General features: G+C 40.8%; 1 protein-coding gene across 1 annotated transcript in view; it reads right to left on the reverse strand.

The window, feature by feature from the left end:
• Positions 1-1134: 1134 nt before the first annotated feature.
• Positions 1135-18263, reverse strand: part of colec12 (collectin sub-family member 12) — a 33639-nt gene continuing 16510 nt past the window's right edge. Inside the window, exons 3-10 of the mRNA XM_073491168.1 lie at positions 10731-10853; positions 6966-7052; positions 5834-6877; positions 4247-4819; positions 4003-4145; positions 3758-3867; positions 3495-3637; positions 1135-1154 (exon numbers count right to left, since the gene is read on the reverse strand). Of these exons, the coding sequence (XP_073347269.1) occupies positions 1135-1154; positions 3495-3637; positions 3758-3867; positions 4003-4145; positions 4247-4819; positions 5834-6877; positions 6966-7052; positions 10731-10853 (2243 nt within the window). The remainder of the gene's footprint in view (positions 1155-3494; positions 3638-3757; positions 3868-4002; positions 4146-4246; positions 4820-5833; positions 6878-6965; positions 7053-10730; positions 10854-18263) is intronic.

The following is an 18263-nucleotide window of genomic DNA, read 5'->3' on the forward strand; positions in this document are numbered from 1 at the left end:
GGATACAACTCTGCCTGTTATCAGTAATCTATCAGTTTCCTTTCTTTAGTTTTTATTGAGAAATAAATGGCTTTTAATTTCATATATATATTTTCATATTTATAGAATATTTCATGGAACAAAAAGTGTGACTCCACACTCGGTTTCTTTCCCATTTTATTGTGATCCATAGGAACTTGGTAATTTCATTAAGGCATAATGAGCCTGGAGCCAGATTACAAACTGCTACTCAGTCCTGAAGCATTATATGAATTGGAAAAAGTCAATCATACAACAATAACAACTGATTATGCAAATTATAAACATGTAACATATTTCACATATTGTACTTGGCATAATGAATAAATCATCATATGATGGCTACATTATAAAAAAATGTACATATTGTTAAAGTGTGCCTCATATTGTATAAAACTCGCACTGGCAGTCTAAAATCTAAGAAATACTGTCCTTCATAAAACAGCAGCAGCGCTCACACTGAGCACCTATTCTCAAAAACAAAACAAAAACATGACATTTCAGTTTGCAGAAGGTGAAATTCACACTAGGTTTACTTCTATTCATTATCTCAGTTTGCAGTCATTTGCTGACGGTGAGTGGGTGCTCATCATTTTCCCGGGAGTTTATTCATAGCTCTGAATCTGTGAAGTACTTGACAGTATAAAAATAGTTCCACTCTATTAACAACATAATCCTCTGATATAGATTTTTCGTGTAAAGACTGAGAAGGCAGCCAAGAAAAAATACAATATGAAATTTAATCCCAACCAGCAATGCAGATTTTGTGAAATATTATTTACAGACACACCTGTACAACAGTGGCTGCACCAAATAATGACTTAGTATAGCCTACATAAAAGCCTACATTCTCCTGTTTCCTTCAGTACAAATACTAAATCAATACCATAGTGGGCCTGTGCGTGCTCTGTCTTTTGCACCAAACTATGTTGTAAAGTGCCTTTAAGACAAAGATCAGTCCAAGTCTCTGTGATGCTCGACTGAGCTGGTTATATCAGAGTCCTCTAGACATCCAGAGCTCCTCCTCCCCGTCCTTCATCATCCTCCCATCTTCAACCTCAACTTCAGCCTCTTCATCGTTCTCCCAGAGACAGCTCACACTGTCTTAGATGGATGCTATAAAACTGGAACTTTCACTGTGAAGAGAACAACAAAAATAAAACACATAAGATACATTTAAATGATGTGCTGACAGGCTGGTATATTGACAGTTATAGCAACATTAGTATCATAACTCAGGATAGTAATATTGTATGGAGGACTGAAACTGCCAAAATCAAAAATAAAATAAATAAATGAATGGCTCAATAAATAAGTATATACGTCATTAAAAGCGTACAAATCTAAAAATACTTCTAAAAATAAATGAATGACTACATAGTCACATAAACTGACACCTCTTTTTTAAATTTGCTTCTGTCTTTATTTAGATATGTATTCATTCCCCTATTTATTTATTTTCCCATTTGCTTCTCCATTTTATTTACTAATGTATTAATTTTAAGTACATTTATTTATCAAAATATTTATTTACATTTGTTGTCATGTATTTGTCTATGTATTATCTTGCAAAATGCAAAAGGAAATGAATATAGAAATGATTACGTAAATACATGAATTAAAAAGTAATTACATTAATAGATAAAATGCTAAATTAAATTGTAATCTAATTTTTTTCTGCATTTAATGGCATATAATTGATTCTTTGAGCCATTTATTTATTATCGATTTTGGCAGTTTCTGTCCTCCATAATATGCAACCTTATTGTAAGGATGAAGACACGTGCGTAAAAATGTTTCACCATGGAATGATGACACGAACAGGACTTTAATTTTTAAGGTAAACTTTAGCAAGATGTTGCTTTTTGGTTTGCCCCAAGAATGGGATAATCTAAACTTGCATTGTCAAAAAGCTGAATAATAAGATGATTTTCTTAGTTCATTAAAAGTAGACATTTTGGAGATTAATGGTTTTCACAGGACAGCAACAATGTGTTTATATATTTATCTCAAAATCAGCCCTCTCGTGTCTGAGGTTTCATATTTAGACAAAAAAAACTTTGTTTGGGGTCACATTTCTAATGGGAGTGTCATATCACAGACATCTGATGTGCATTCCCTGAAGTCACCTAAAGTACATGAATGAGCCACACTGTCACAGTGGGTGATATGTTCCTCCATTGATATAAATGAAAGCACTGATAGTGATTGTTTCCAAGGTCAAGAAGGACAGATCCTGAGGGTGCCCAGAATCATGGACAGTTTGTACATATACATTTTGACGGCAACTGAATAACTCTCCTGATGAGGACCCTGCGATATGGTCAAAAGGTCACGAACTGGAATATCTTAAGCTGATATGTTTTGTCAATGAGCACTGTAGTCCAATTTACACCATCCAGGTGGTTTAAATACCAGCACTCACTACAACATTAAAAGTGTATTAATCCCCAAATAGTTCCCAACAAGTACACAATTTACTCATGTTTTACTAACTAACTTCAACATCTGCAGCAAACTGCTGTGGATGTTTTACCAGTCTGTGGTTGCCAGTGTCCTCTTTTACACTGTGGTGTGCTGGGGGGGCAGCACATCCAAGACACATCCAAACTGGATAAACTGATCAGGCGGGCCGGCTCTGTGGTCGGCATGAAGCTCGACCCTCTGGTGACGGTGGCAGAGAGGAGGACACTGGAAAAACTGCTGGATATTATGGACAATACCAGCCACCCTCTGCACACCATCATCAGCGACCAGCGGAGCCTGTTCAGTGAAAGACTGCTCCTTCCCAAGTGTAGGACCAACAGACTTAAGAACTCCTTTGTCCCTCATGCCATCAGGCTGTACAACTCCTCACTTGGGGGGAGGAGGAAATAGATAGCCGGCAATACTGCAATACTGTGTCACTGTGCAATAACTTATTTATCTATTTACCTATTTATTCACATACATACCTGGACACTCTTACTTTCGTGCAATAATTTCTGTACAATAACACATATACAGTCCTCTACATTTATATTTATTTTATTCTATTTTATTTTATTTTATTTTATTTTATTTTATTTTTATTGTATTCTATTGTATTTTGTTCTATTCCTATCTTTATTTTCTATTTTTAGCTAAGAGTTTATTGTGAACTGTATGCTGCTGGAAATTCAATTTCCCTGAGGGAGTCATCCCAACGGGATCAATAAAGTGAAGTCTAAGTCTAAGTCTAAGTCTAACTGTTCAGTTACCTCTGTTCCTGGACATTAGATTACTGCGACTCGTTTTTAGAGATTTATATCTTAAGTACGATTGAATGGACTGGAATGAACTGAGTCACAGTCTGAAAATATTGAGAGATGAGCAAACACATTGTTGGTGTAGGAAAATATAGAATAGTCCCAGCTGTATCCTTCAAAAACAACTAGCCAAATGCACACACACTCCAATAGGAGACCTAAAAAGTCTGATATAAAGAGAGTACTGACGGTCAGAAGCACGTTCACAGATGAAACCGATGCGGTCAGTGCAGTAGAAATCGTTCCAGTTGGCGTTATGGATAAGCCCAGCGCAGTCCTCGCCGTGTTCGTGTCCGTGGGTCCAGTTATCAGGCTGGCCGGGCTTCCACTTCCTGAGAGCAGCAGCATGAACAATATATCAAAGTTCAAGCATCATACAATGTGTTTGTTAGTTACATTCATATGATCACAGATTCACTCTGTATATTTGTTGTAAAACCAATTTGGCTCACTTGAACACAGGTAAAGTTCCATCCACCCATTTCCAGACATTCTCCTCCTCCCTGTCAGTGAGGCCGAGCCAGAAATAACCTTTTCCTGCAATTGCGTTTCTCACAAATGTCTACGGACAGAGGAGCAGAAGGACAATTAGTTTAGAAAAATAAGTCTTCGATTTTAAGTTCTTTCATAAAATAGTTTGTTTCATTCATTGTTAGTGAATGCATTAAAGTAACTACCAGGGTCTATGTTTATTTACCTGTTCCTCATTATCATTAATAATGAGCATATGAGATGACATGTTGGCACAAAACTGGCTGGACTCGTCAAAGTTAAGTCTCTGAGACACAGAGGAGAAGTAGTAGCAGCTGTCTCCAAACTTTCTGAATCCAGATGGGCAACCTGGAATGAGTCATTTACAGAATATTACAATATGGAAGTAAAATCACATCTTATGTTGTATCAGAATTTATTTTACAGCCTTCTGTAATCATTGAGCTCACCGGGTGTTGGAGCAGTGGCCACAGGGGGCTGGACCTGCCGGGACACGGTGCCTTCTGCTTCCACTGCTGGTTTGGGAGGTTGAGGTGGTTTGGGGGTTTCAGGGACCTGAGCAGACCGAGTGGGCTGAGGAGGCTTTGAAAGTGGAGGCGGTACAGGTGCAGGCAGCCCTGGTAGCCCAGGTGGACCGGCAGGGCCGATGGGTCCAACAGGACCGCGAGGCCCCTCCACCCCTGCAGGACCTGCTGCTCCTCTGGGCCCCTGTGGCCCTGCCGGTCCTGGCATCCCTGGCTGTCCGTCCCTACCAGGAAGTCCTGGAATCCCAGGGTCACCTTTCTCACCAGGGCTTCCAGGTCGGCCTCCAGACCCTCTTGACCCTTTGGTCCCTGGAAGACCTCGAGGCCCGGATGCACCCTTTGGCCCTGTCCCACCCGGTGGTCCAACAGCACCTTTCTCTCCTTTAAGTCCCACCAACCCTGGCATCCCTTTGTCTCCTTTATCACCCTTTTGTCCTGTCTGGCCCACTGGCCCCTGGGGACCCTTGTCACCCCTGGGGCCTCTTGGACCTGGTGGGCCTGAAACACAATGACAGCAGATGAGTGGACTATATGTGTCAGAATATGCTGTTAAGACCCATTTATGTCCGCGTTACGTACAAAAATACACAAGTCCATCTCAAACGATGGAGCCGTAACTGTCCGCACACTTCCCTGCATCTGTTGCGTTTGCATTGATGCTAAGCCATACATCCACTACAGGTCAGCACAGAGTCGAGAGTTCCTGACAACAACAAACATGAACGCGATGGAGGACGTTGCGATAATTGTCTGTTAGGAAAGAGGCAAAAGCGGAGGCAGGGTTGTAGTCTGTGAGGCCTTAAACACATCACGACATGTGGATGGGGAATTCTGTTCACTACCAACGACAGAAATTGATTGATTCCAGGCGGTACTGCTCCTTTTTGTCAGCACTTTGTTTTCTTTTAAATAAATAAATAAATGAGGCTTTACTGTTGAGGTCTTAACATGTTTCACAAGGCAAACTTGTAATCTATTTCTTGTACTCAGTATTTTTAGTCAAATATTATTAGTGTGATAGAGACTAGAGGTATAACCCTACTCAAAGTCATTCTTTTGGATGGAAATCCTTTCACTGAGTTGGGGCCAAAATTTGGCGCAGTTGATTTGAAATGCTCTGAATCTATTCCTAGTTTTTATAAAACAAGTGTAAGACAGTTGGGTAGATGTACTAATTTTATAAAAAACGTACTATCTATACATAGTAATACACAAAATAATTAATTCTGCATGCCACAGCTTTCGCTTATATTTGGATGTGAGTTATATGCATGCTGTTTCTGACTAAATTAAATGAAGCCATCTTATGACATCAACATTTTTGACCATTTCCACAAAATTTTCGACTGATTAATCTGTACTGATAGGACGTTTTACATGAGGGCTCCATACACAAAGTCAAGGTAATGTCATTGTGTACCTTAGATCATTTCTATTATTATATTGGCCTTTAAAAATCTGTTACTGGTCAACCTCTAATTTCCATACACAAAGTACACCTTGTGATCTTACCCTGCAGGATGGTGAAGTTGGTGATGAGCTGTGAGTGCTTGCTGTCCACCAGCTTCATCTCCTCCATCACCATAGAGAGGCTGCTGACCTCTTTGTCCAACCTGGCTGTCAGCTCATCCTGCTGGGCGCGCAGCTCTTTGCCATCCGCCTGGGCCTCCGTCACACTCCCATTCAGCCCCACTAACAGGTCTGTGTGTCGCATCACTGTCTCAGCGCAGGACCTCAGGCCATTCAGGTCGGAGCTGATGGCGCCCAGGAGCTGCGAGGCGAAGCTCACGTTTCCAGTCACACGGTCCATGTTGTTCTCATGTCTGTCCAGTCGCGCTTCCATCTCATCAAACTTAGATGAGGTGGCGTTATCGTGGTCTCTCTGGTGGTCCATCAGCTCGCGCAGGCTCTGGTCGTGCCCCTCAGCCAGAACTGAGGCGTTCTGGATCTGGCTGGCTAGCGTGCTGAGCTGAGCCCCCAAGTCATCCAGAGCATCTCCATTGGACCGGGCCAGGGCTGAGTTGTTGGCAGCCAAAACCTGGAGGTTCTGGACCTTTTCCTTCAGCCACTCCGTGTCAGCCCGAGTCTGCCTGGCTGTCTGCTGCAGACCCTGATAGTCGTTCTTCAGTTTCTGCACAGCCTGGCCTGCGTCTTCCACCGTCTTCTGCAGCGCGCTGAGCAGATTCCGTTGCTGGGACTGAGTGATGTTCAGTGCGCTGACACTGACCTGGGTCTGGCTCTGCTCTTTGACCTGGCTCTGTATGTCTGACTGGAGCCGTGCAGTGTCTGTCTGGAGGTCGTCAATCATGCCACTGTAGGAGGCTAAGGTCTGGTTGACCCCAAGCAGTGAGGCCGCGTTGCCCTCCAGAAAACTCTGCAGGAAGACGTGGCCGTTCTGCAAGTCATCTCCTGTGATCCGAAGATCATCCAGCATGTCTCTGTTTTGGGTTGCCCTGAGGGCGATATCGTTCAGCTGGCTCTGTAATGCCTCCAGATCTGACTTGAACGTCTTGATTTCACTTGTGGAATTAACTGACTTTGCTCCTGCCTGATCGTCTGAAAAAGTGAAAATGCAGAAAATAAAAAGAAAATCTCCATGTGCACAACAGTATATGCTATCTAATCTTGTGTTCATGAGACTTACCTAGTTTCTTCAGGTCTGTCTCCACAGCATTGATCTTGCCTCCATAGTTCTGCATGCCCTCCGTGACGTTGTCCATTCTCTGGACCACTGACAAAAGAGGGAACAGAATGTGTAAAATAGATAAGTATATTATAAACAAAGCAATGATTGAAGTTAAACAGACAGCAATGTGATAACAATGAGAAAAAACACCTCACAGATATGACAGACAAGTCAATTATACATATATTTACATGTAGGTATATACCAATTATCAGATCTGATAGTCAGCATTTTTCTGATTATCTCAATCGGTGTTGTTGTTTTTTGTTTTATCTGACTGTTGATAAAATATGTTAATTTAAATATGCACTCATTTGGCTCAGACGCAGCATGTAATCTGAAACTGGTAACTAAAGTTATTAAATGAATGTACTGTAGAGAGAAAAAGGTACAATATTTGCCTCCAAAATGTAGTGGAGTAGAAGCATAATGTAGCAGAAAATGTAAATACTCAAGGACATAATATAACACTCTTTGGAACCATTCACCTGCTTAATGAGTGAGTTTACTTCAAATCAGTAAAGTACATTTTGCAGCGGCAAAAATCTCAAACGTTTGATGTGGTTTTCAGGGAAAAAACAGTTTAATGACCAGATTAAAATCCTTGAAATGGCACTCTCATTTCACTTTCATTTTACTTCATTAAACAATCCTAATCTTTTGGGTCTCATCGAATCGTGACTGATTCTGAACAGCAGAGGGCGCTGCTGTATGCATTCCCTTCCAGTGAATAACTGGAAACTGTAACAGCAATTCTGGACAAAAGGATGTTGAACAGGATGAAGAGTTTCCTACGTTTTTTGTAACCGGGCAACTCTGCATCTGTTGATCAATACAAATCTACGTCTACATCTACAGTACATTAAAAAAAAAAACTGTAGCTCATGAGCACAAACACCTCTAAACACATTATGAATACCACACTGGCAGTACTTTCTCTCTCCTCCTCACATCTGCAATAAGAGTCCATGAACCTTTCCTCCACGGTTTGTTTTTCTGTCGGTATGTGGGCGTCTAAAAACTGCACTGGAAAACATCCTAAGCTTTCACTGTTATCATTCCAGAAGTGACAAAAACACGAAACAATAACATGCACTCGGGACAAACAAAAACACATGGGTCCAGTTTGACAGTGCGGTTGGTTAACTCCTCACTCTTTCCCTCTAAAATGTTAATTTATTTGTTTTTGTATGAGCATTATGTTTTATTTGTTGTCCATAACATTCCTTCAAGATTACTTTATTCCCCAGCACTGAGATCTAACCTTGATAATACTGACAAAAATGTAATGTGATGCAGAAATCCCTGCCACACTCTCTTTCCTGTCTTTCCTGGGGTGGAAAGATTAACAGAGGGGAATAAGAAGGTATGTCTAACATACCTTCTTATTCCCCTCTGTTAATCTTTCCACCCCCCACAGTCCTGCATTGGAAAAGCATTATGAGTTATATAAGGTTGCTAATTTGAGTACAGCTTATTGGCTGCCTATTGTGACCCAAGTTATGAGCCATACTAAGGCAGTTACCCAACATGAGGCCCAGCGGATTAACGCTGATCGATGCTGCAGGAGCAGACACAAACAAAGTCTTTTAAGCTCAAACAAAATGGATTATTTGGAGGGACACCACAGAGAAACATCTTGATTAGTGCAGAAAAGTGTGTTTGAATTTGCTAGTAAACTTCAGTGTGTTGCTGTTTAAAGGGTGTCCAACAGAAAAACACAACGCTGAGCCCAGCCTGCTCTGGTTTCTTGCAAATTCAAACTATTTTGGACACTTGCAGCCATTTGTGAGTCAACCTGTGGTTCACGAGACAACAAATTGCTACCAAGCCATAAAATCACCTCTGGGTTGTTAAGTTTGGGTAGTCGCTGCGTGGTCATCTGGTAAACATTAGAGCCAAACCATCAAAATCACATGGGCTCCACATTCACACAGACCCAAAGCTGGAAAACCAAAACAACCTGACAGCACTGACGAGGTACGGTTGAGATTAGATCTTGACATGTGGACCATGTTTTGAAAAAAGGCATTCCCCTCTGGACGAATTCAGTTCAGTCTGTTGTTGAAGTGCACGGTTCTCCAGGGTCAGGCGCCTGCATGTGGAGCAGGTAGGACGTCAACATTTTGCTGCAGGATATTTTGACAGTTTTTCTATGATTGATATGGGCCGTAAATCTGCTATGTGTAACTGGACAATACACAAAGTACATTCCATATTGATGGCGCCTGCAATAACTTATTTTTTGTATCTATTGCCCGGGTTCAAACAGGGAGAACTAACAAAAAATTGGGATGCAGTAAGCACAAAGTTACACAATAAATCTGTTTCCAATCTCTTAAAGATATGAATTCAGTGAAGAGTAAATACTGGATTCTGTCAAGGGAGTCTCTTCAAGTGGTAAAACTTGGACTCATCCTTCTGACTTGGTTGGATTTAGTTTTACATTCTGTTGGCAGTGATATGATCCATCTCTGAGAAAAAGACAAAGGCCAAAGTTCGAATATTGTACATAGAATGAGGAAAAATAAAGAGAATTTGCTATACATAGTTCCATTGTTATATTTCATTTGTGATGATTTTAAAGGAAACACAAACATCTATCTCTATGCTGAAATTGATCATTTTCACCAGTGGCCCTTGTGAAGTTTGTAGCCTTCAATTATGCCAAGTTATTATTTTTTTTAAATCAAAAGAAAGAAGAAAAAAAGACTTATAGTCTAAAGCCAGGCTGGCAACTCTTGAGGCTTCACTTAGTAGTGTAGCATGTTAGCATGCAAACACTTGTTAACCTCTACCAGGGCATTCACGATTCAGCCGCATTTCTGTAGTCATCGAGTAATCCCATTAAGCAGTCGAATAGTTGATTAAATGCAGGAGATTCATCATATCGTTTAACCCAGTAATGATGTTCAATTCTTGTCAAAAAGTTCTCTAATCAAACCAGTAAAGGGTTGACTAAACTAGGATGACTCCAGGATGATATCCAAAGAACAGTTAGTCTACAACAGAGTGTTGACTAATGGTTTTGGTAGTCAACTAGTCAATTATTCTGCAAAACCTCTTCTACTGCAGATTTCTGGCCTTACACCAAAATATTGGACACAGTTCCCTCTCTCTTACGTAACAACAAGATACGCAGGAAGTTTAGACAACAGGTAGTTGATTTGCATTGCAGAGATATATCGAATCTGCAAATTTGTTTACTACTGTTGTCTTTTTTGTGTAATGATATATAGTTAAACACAGTGGTCCGACCTATCTGACATTCCTGCTGTGCTGATTTCATGTACTGTGTCGCTTTGCTGAAGTCTTTGACATCTACCCAGCAGCAACATCTCTGACTAACCGCCAGTCATGTTATTATGTTTCTAATAGCAGTCCGTCCAAAATGTGTCAGGACTTGTCAGTCTTGACCAAAGCGAGGACCCTAGCATGGCTAGAAACAACAGAAGGTTGGTATAAAATACCATGTTATCCCTTAATGATGAGTTAAACATGCACAATTTTAGGCTTTCTGACTTTTTAAGAACATTAGGATCTTAGTAGGTTGTAAAAAAAGTGGGCTTGTGAAATTGAATCTAAGTCTGTGGGTTCAAAACCCAATCTTATTATTGTAAGGCACCAAAGTAGTTGGATTTGTGTGATGTGACCACAGCTTTACAATGTCAAGGTTTGTAGCAGAAACATGAAAATCTACTTCTTGGACAAGAAGCGACTTACCTTTGTACCCGAGGACTGCTACTGCTATAGTGAGCAGGGCACAGAGCACATAGAGCAGTGCAATTGCCGCCCTCAGAGCCCAGTCATTTTTACACTTGGTGCACTCTGTTCCTTCCTGAATTCCTGAAACATACAACAGAATTTGTGTCAAAAATCGGTGTCGGCTTTGTCCTAGTAACAGAATACAATGTTGAGAAGCAGTAGTAGCTCAAATATTGTGCAACTGGAGCAGGGAGTTCATAAAAATACACCAAAGGTTTTCATTCAAAAGTGAAATCAACAAGGGATGTTTTTTTTAAATTTGATGACTAAGTTTAGTACCGCATGTCTAACGCGGGACACGTTGTGCCTTTCTTCAGCCAAGTATCAATTGAAAACATTTGCTCTCATGAATAGGCAGGACGACTCACTGTGAAACTTAAAAAACACTGCACATGTGTGAGCCATACGACAGAAACAGCAAAACAAAACAGGACAACTCCACTTGTGCGTCATTCCTTGTTGTCATCCAACCTAAAACCACGGTGCAGTGAAATTTTGGGTCATTCATGTCCAAGATCTTCCCTAGTCACATCCTGACGACCACCAGCCCCATGTGATATGATGCTAAACGTTAGACTATAGGCAGGATGTTTACTTGACTTCAGTAGAGCTGACCAAGTTGCCTGCGGCAAACAAAGCGAGAGGGGCAGCTGGTGTTTATTCACAACATGCAATAAAGATCGTTCAGTAGATGGAACAAACTTTTAATCAGAGTACAGAGGAAGAGAAAATTTGTGGAAACCTGTCACAATTAATCAGACAGGAAACTTATAAATTAAATAACCTGAGCAAAAACAAAACAGCTTAAAATACACTTATTGTTGTAAATCAAACTTAAACCTACATTTGTGCTATCCAAAATGTGACTTACAGGAAAAATGTGGTTTATTATTGTTGCCCTGGCTATTTGTTTGTCTCAGTCACAATAACACTGACTAAAGTAATTGCTGGGATCGGGGCTAAAAATAGATCCACTGAGGCAACAAATGTGAGCAGTCAGACATCATACAGGTCATAAACAAGCCAGTTTAGCCAGACTAGCTACCACATTATTTGGTTTTGGAGGTCAAAATCCATCATTGCATAGAAAAACAGTGAGTGTGCACAACAATGGCGTGCTGCTGGAAAAATTAATTTGGTCTTTGCTTTCTCTTGGCTTGTCTGGTGATTTGATTACAACCTACTGGTCACATGACTGCTTCTGTTTCTTGCCCCTCTGCCTTCTCAGCAATTACATTGGGGAGTAAACCATTATCATAACCAATAGAACCAATGGACAGAGCTATGAAAATAAAACAGCACAGTTAGTGCAATGTCCTTTGTTACCAAGTTCATGTGATCATTAATAATGGGAACAGAGGTTGGAATATTTTTACCAAATGAAATGTAAAGAGTATCTCTACATGAAGGTCTTTACCCAAGGTTTTCAATCTAAACTGCTTTTAGAAAGTTGGCCTGAAAGGAACAGTTCACCCAAGAATTTAAATTTAGTTATTATCAACTCATGCCCATGTTGATGTAAAGTCAGAGAGAAGTTTAGTAGTCCACATAACAATTCTGGAGCTTCACAGCCAAACAGCGTTGCAGCATCCTTCTAAATGACTGAAGTAGATGGGGACTTGTTGTAAAACATAAAAAACAACCAATAAAAAGCGTGTCCTCAACAATCCAAGTCCAAGCTACAGTGTAGATCTTGGCTTTTGAAATCTATTTTGGATTTCAAAGCTGACAGAGACTTGGATTACGTTGCTGTTTCTCTGTTGTTTTCTTTACATTTTAAAACAAGTCCCCATCTACCTCAGTGGTTTAGAAGAATGCTGCATCACTTTTTTGCTGTGAAGCTCCGTAAATGTTTTGTGGACTATGAAACTTCACCCCACTTTCCATCAGCATGAGGGTGAGGAGATAATGGCTGATTTTCATTTTCGGGTAAACTCATCCTTTAAAGTTTGGCTCCTGATTTAGACCATTTCCATTATCTAACACAATCTTCATGTTGTGTAAAAAATGCATGTTTTATGGATCACTGTGCTGTCAAAGGTCCTGTATGTGGGATGTGTGGGGACCTGTTGGAAAAAATGGAATATACCAGTCATAATTATGTTTTCATTAGCGTATAATAACCTGAATGAGCCTTTTATATCTACAGTCAGAGACAGTGGCTCCTCAGGAGCTGTACTGCCGTGTTTCTACATTAGCCCAGAATGGACATACCGTTGTCCAATACTGGCTTTGCACTAGGGTAGGTCTATTGTTTCCACTGGAGGAAGCAACAAAAATACCCCAGATGGACACACATCTTCATATGACTTCCTCCAGAGGCTCGGCTCGGTCCCTTTAAGTTATGTCACCCGTGATGGGACTGACAAGAGGCTCCATCCTTCCCAGTCGGGGGTGGGCCAAGACCACCAGAGGGGTACTGGGGGTTTGGCCTCTTGGCTTTGGACCCACACATCTGTGCAAACATAACGTCTGACCACTTCAAAGGGGCCCAGCCGAGGACCCAGACATGGATATGCAGGCCACTGTTGTCCTTACGTGTGCTGAGAGCCTCATGTTGGGAGCGAGTGTGGAGAGCTCCATCAGAACCCCCCCCCCACTGGCCCTGACCACATGCTGCTTAAAGGACAACATCACACCATGTAAACAAGCAGCTGACCGTCTGCAGGTTCTGGGTCAAGAGCAAAGCAGGGGAGGTATTTCTGTGTTCATTAGAGTACGAACTCGACCAGAGTGCCGACATCATACATGTGTTCTTCATGCCTGCAGGGTCACTGAATTTCAAATACTTTCTAACAGTCAAAACCTCCAAACTCGGGATTTTCTCATTGTAGATGTTTCAATAATTAACTTTTCAACAAACCTCCCGCTACTAAAGCACAAGAAGAGATTCTTCAGGGACACTGTTGCCACATACATTTGCAGACATGCAGATTTATAACAGTGGGGGGCGCAGCACGACTAAATGAATGAGCCGTGCTGTGAGCTCTACTACTAGAAAACTACAAAATTACCAAAACAAAGACACGAAAAAATGATGAGGAATAACCTGTGTTGGGTGTCTCATAATATTAGCTTCTGACAGTATGAAACAACAAGCTCAGATGCCACTTGGAGACTACACATCCCAAAAACAAAGAGAAGCCTGGTGACACACTGATATAGTGATCACTATATTATCCTGATAAACATCAAAATATTCCTAAAACTTTAAAATTAAAAACTAAAAATGCACCAAAACATACTTAAACCACTTTAACTTTACATTTTGTTAGGAGACAAATTGCATCACAGATAGGACACATATGTATATATTTTAGTAAAAAAACAAACAAAGAATTTTAAGTAAGTAAATCATAAGGTCTCCATGCATGAATGAAAGATAAATAATGGTGGTCTCCCTGTTGTACAATGTGCAAACCATGCCTGCAGCCATGGTGGCAGGCTTAGGCAATTCAAAATAATTGAAAATATTATATACAAAAGGGAGCCCTGCAGAGAAAGTTTTGAAACCAGCATAATACACCCAAAGAGCTGGCAGGCGAGTTGCACTGTGGGTAATGTAGGCACTAGAGTTTGATGGGGAAGAAAAATGCACAGAATAAAAAAGATGAAATCTCTTATTCTGCTGCATTGACTTTGATGTATCTCGTAAAACCCCATTCCGTTATGAATCCAAAAATGTTAGTGGCAGCAAAGGAAAAATGCATGCGATTCCAACTTGGAACGTGGATGTTCAAGCTATTTCTTTCCATCATGGGAAAAATTTGTTTATGATGAGGGAAATCAGATGAAAGAGCTTTGACTGTCAGGGCATAAATCTCAAAGCAGCATGTGGTGTCCACGCATACTTTAAAGTTCTTATAGTTCAGACATACTGCGCTGTAGAAGCTGGCAGGGACACGTTCCAAACCCAGACTGTCATGTTCTCGCAGCGGTGATGCTAAAACTGAACGAACATGGAAATTCAGTCTGGGCAGAGAAGACACTGGCTCCTTCCAGGGTCGCAACATTTTCCCACTGCTTGTAAGTGTTTTCTGTTCCCCTCTCAGCAATTTTGCTTAAACAACTGTTCTGTCAGCGATGGGGCAAACAGAAATGATGAAAGGCAAACGCTCCCGAGGTAGCCGCAGCATTCTGTTACACAGAATTGAGAAAGAAAATAAAACTACTGGGTTTCTAAACACATACTCGCTGCGGGTCAAGTAGTTCTTGCAAACACTGTGATGGCTTGTTACGTAATAATTACATCCACATAAGATGTTAAGACATGTTTTCGTAATCATGGTAAGTATAGTAAACATCTGTGGGACTGAACTCATGCTGTTTATTATCCTGATGACAGTAATCAAAGCATGCTACCGTCAATCAAAAACATCAAGTATTAAAATGTGATGCTCAATTTTGATAAAAGAAAATCAAATACAGCCTTAGAATCCAGGAATCACTACACTTTCTTCTTTGCACGTACTGCTTACTTAGTTTTATGTTACAACCCACCATGATGTACCTCAGTAGTCGGTAAGCGTGTCGTGTTTCATATCCAAAGAGCCATTGGGACTTCTTGCTGTTGATGCATAAAATACCACAGTGCATAAACATGCTGACACATACATGTCATGAGCTGACTGAAAACACATTGCTAAACCAAATGGCCCGGTGCAGAACATGGGAGGACTGAGCCTGTTGAGAGTTGAGAAGCTGGATGGCAGCCAGAAAGTCCCAATCAACAAGCTGGTATGCAGCCAGATTATCCCCAAGAGGTAAATAAATGCCAGAAAAAGCCTAGAAAGAGCAGAGGTAACATGGAGTACTTTATCTTACATATTACAAGAACCATGTATCACCATTTTTGGCCTGTTTTTTTGCGTTCACATAACAATTTATCGGGCTGGTTTATGGACCAAGACAAAAAAATATTGATAGAACCACAATTTTGAAAAACATTTGCCTGCAGGGGAGAGTATCTTTGTTTCTAGGGCCCTGTGTTCCTAGGGTACTAAGTTCCCAGGGTCCTATGTTCCCCTGCACAATATTCTCCCTCTTGTGTTCAGGCCAAAAAACCCAAATCCTTAAGGTGGGGAACATATGATTGAAACATAGAAATTTGGAAAGACAGGACCCTGAGATAAAACGTGTAGAAATGGGGAACATACAAACCCTTTGTTATGGTCCCATTAAGTGCCACATAAATCTAGGGAACATAGGACCATAGGAACAATGAATATTTGAGAGCAAAGGACCCTGGGAACAAAGGACTGTTCCTCACGTTCCCACTAATTGCCATATAAGCTACTGAAAATATGACCCCGGGAACATAGGACCCTTTGTCATGTTCCCACTATGTGCCATATAAAGCTGGGGAACATAGGACCCTGAGAACATAGGACCATTTGCCATGTTAGAGACAATTGTGGTTCAGCTTTATCATAGTTAATTAGCCTACTGTTGTAAAACTAATGGACAGAGGCAGAGAAAAAGGGATGAGAAGAGAAACAGAAAGCTAAAGATGGGGGCAGTCCAGTGTGGTGTCTGTAAAACAGCTGTATTTTATTTGGACTGACTAAGTCAGTCAAAGAAAAAAAAAACCCCAACACTTATTCCCTTATTCCACGTACCTGCCATTAGACTTGCCTGCATGCCCTGTCTCACTCCTGCATGGCTGGCAGTGGAAACTTCCATGGGAACACAAAGACAGCCTGTACAGACTAGAGCCTTTTTGTGTGAAGACCCTTTGTGCAGAGTGTTAATACTATGTTATATACAGTAACTGGGTGGCGACCACAGGAATTCTTTCACTTCACAGACTACCATTTTGTGTTATATGAAAGCTGAGGATGGTCACGAGCCAAAAAGCAGCAGTCACACAGACGTTTCTCCACCTGCATAGAGTCAGATGGATTACAATGCCGCCAAATCCTAGATTTTTGTCTTACACTTCCAGACGGATCACACACATTTTTCTTTGAAGTGGGTACACTACTACGTGGTATTTGTTAACAAATGTACAAACTGTAAAAACTATTATTACACCTAATGGTGGCTCATGGTACAGCTTGTAATTTCCCACTGAAACAATTAGGTTTAAAAACTCCTTCAACAAACCAAAACACAAACATGTAGACACAAAAATGTATAGAAAACAAACAATGTTTCATTGGCAACCCCTTGAATAAGGATTTTCAATAAATGTGTAATTTGGTGGCTAAGACATGTAATTCTGCTGTCATGGTTAGGCATAAGATTTCCATTTTCTCTCAGTACACATGATCCGCGTTCATGATATTTAACAGCTGTGACAGCAAGGCTGGTACTGTTTTCACCTCGTCTGTCTGTCTGTCTGTCTGTGGGTTTTTCCTTTTTTTGATTTCTAATATTCGGTTGTTTAGAGGCCTGAAGAAGTAGCATTATCAAGTATTTTACACAAAAAAGCTCAAAGTTAAGGGAAAGGCAAACAAAGCTGACAGTCTACAGCTATGCTCGCGGCTCTGTTAGGCTGTATTTCCATACAGCAGTGCTCTGAGCTAAATCATTAGCATGCTAACATCCTCACAGCTATAATGCTAACAAGTTGGTGTTTTGCAAGTATAACTTTTTTATACGTTACACATCATAGTTTAGTTTGTTAGCATGCTAACAATTGCTAATTAGCGCTGAACACAAAGTACCACTCAGGCTGGTAAAAGTATCAAATTACAGTATTGAACTAAAATTTTGACCTGATGATGACGTTAGATGAAAAGTCAGTCATCAAAGCTCTTACAATTCACCTGAGGGGTGACATGAATGTGTTTTTAGGAAAACAAATGTCAACTTCTTATTGGGGGTTGATCGGACGTCAGAGGATCACCAAAGTCATTCAGATTCATCCTTTGGTGACCATGAATGTTTGTGCAAAATTTCATGGCAATCCATCTAACAGTTGTTGAGATATTTCAGTCTGGACCAAAGGTGTGAACCAACCCAGCAGTCCACATTTGCATCCTGAAACCACTAATGCTAGAAGGAAAAAATACATTTACAGATTTTCTTCACCTCTATTCCCTTTAATCCTCTGGTGACCAGGTGGGAGTTGTGGCTCTAGACAGAGTGATTACTTCAGCATTTTTTATCAGAATATTTGTATCCCATTCCAGAGTTTAGTTCTGTTACTTCCTGTCAACAGATGTGTCCATGTTCTACACTTGACTTTAAGTAAACAAAGTGAACTAATTGAGTGATGGCCTTCTCTTTTCTGCAATCCATAAGATGATGTTATTGTACTGTTTGCATAGTGCAGCTTGGGGTTCAGGAACTGAGCTAACATGGTGCGCTGGGGTCATGGTGCCGCCCCCCCCCGCCCCCGGCCCTTATAGCTACCCCAGCATTAACAGTTGCCAACTGGAATGTTAACAAGTAAACACTCACCAACAGGGGAAGTTACCACTGAGACAAATTACTAAGGCATTAGGATCCTGGAATTGCTGAGCTAGCCTAGCATGCCTGGGACGA

Source organism: Pagrus major, chromosome 21, assembly GCF_040436345.1.
Source record: "Pagrus major chromosome 21, Pma_NU_1.0".
In the NCBI taxonomy this organism is placed as follows: domain Eukaryota; kingdom Metazoa; phylum Chordata; class Actinopteri; order Spariformes; family Sparidae; genus Pagrus; species Pagrus major.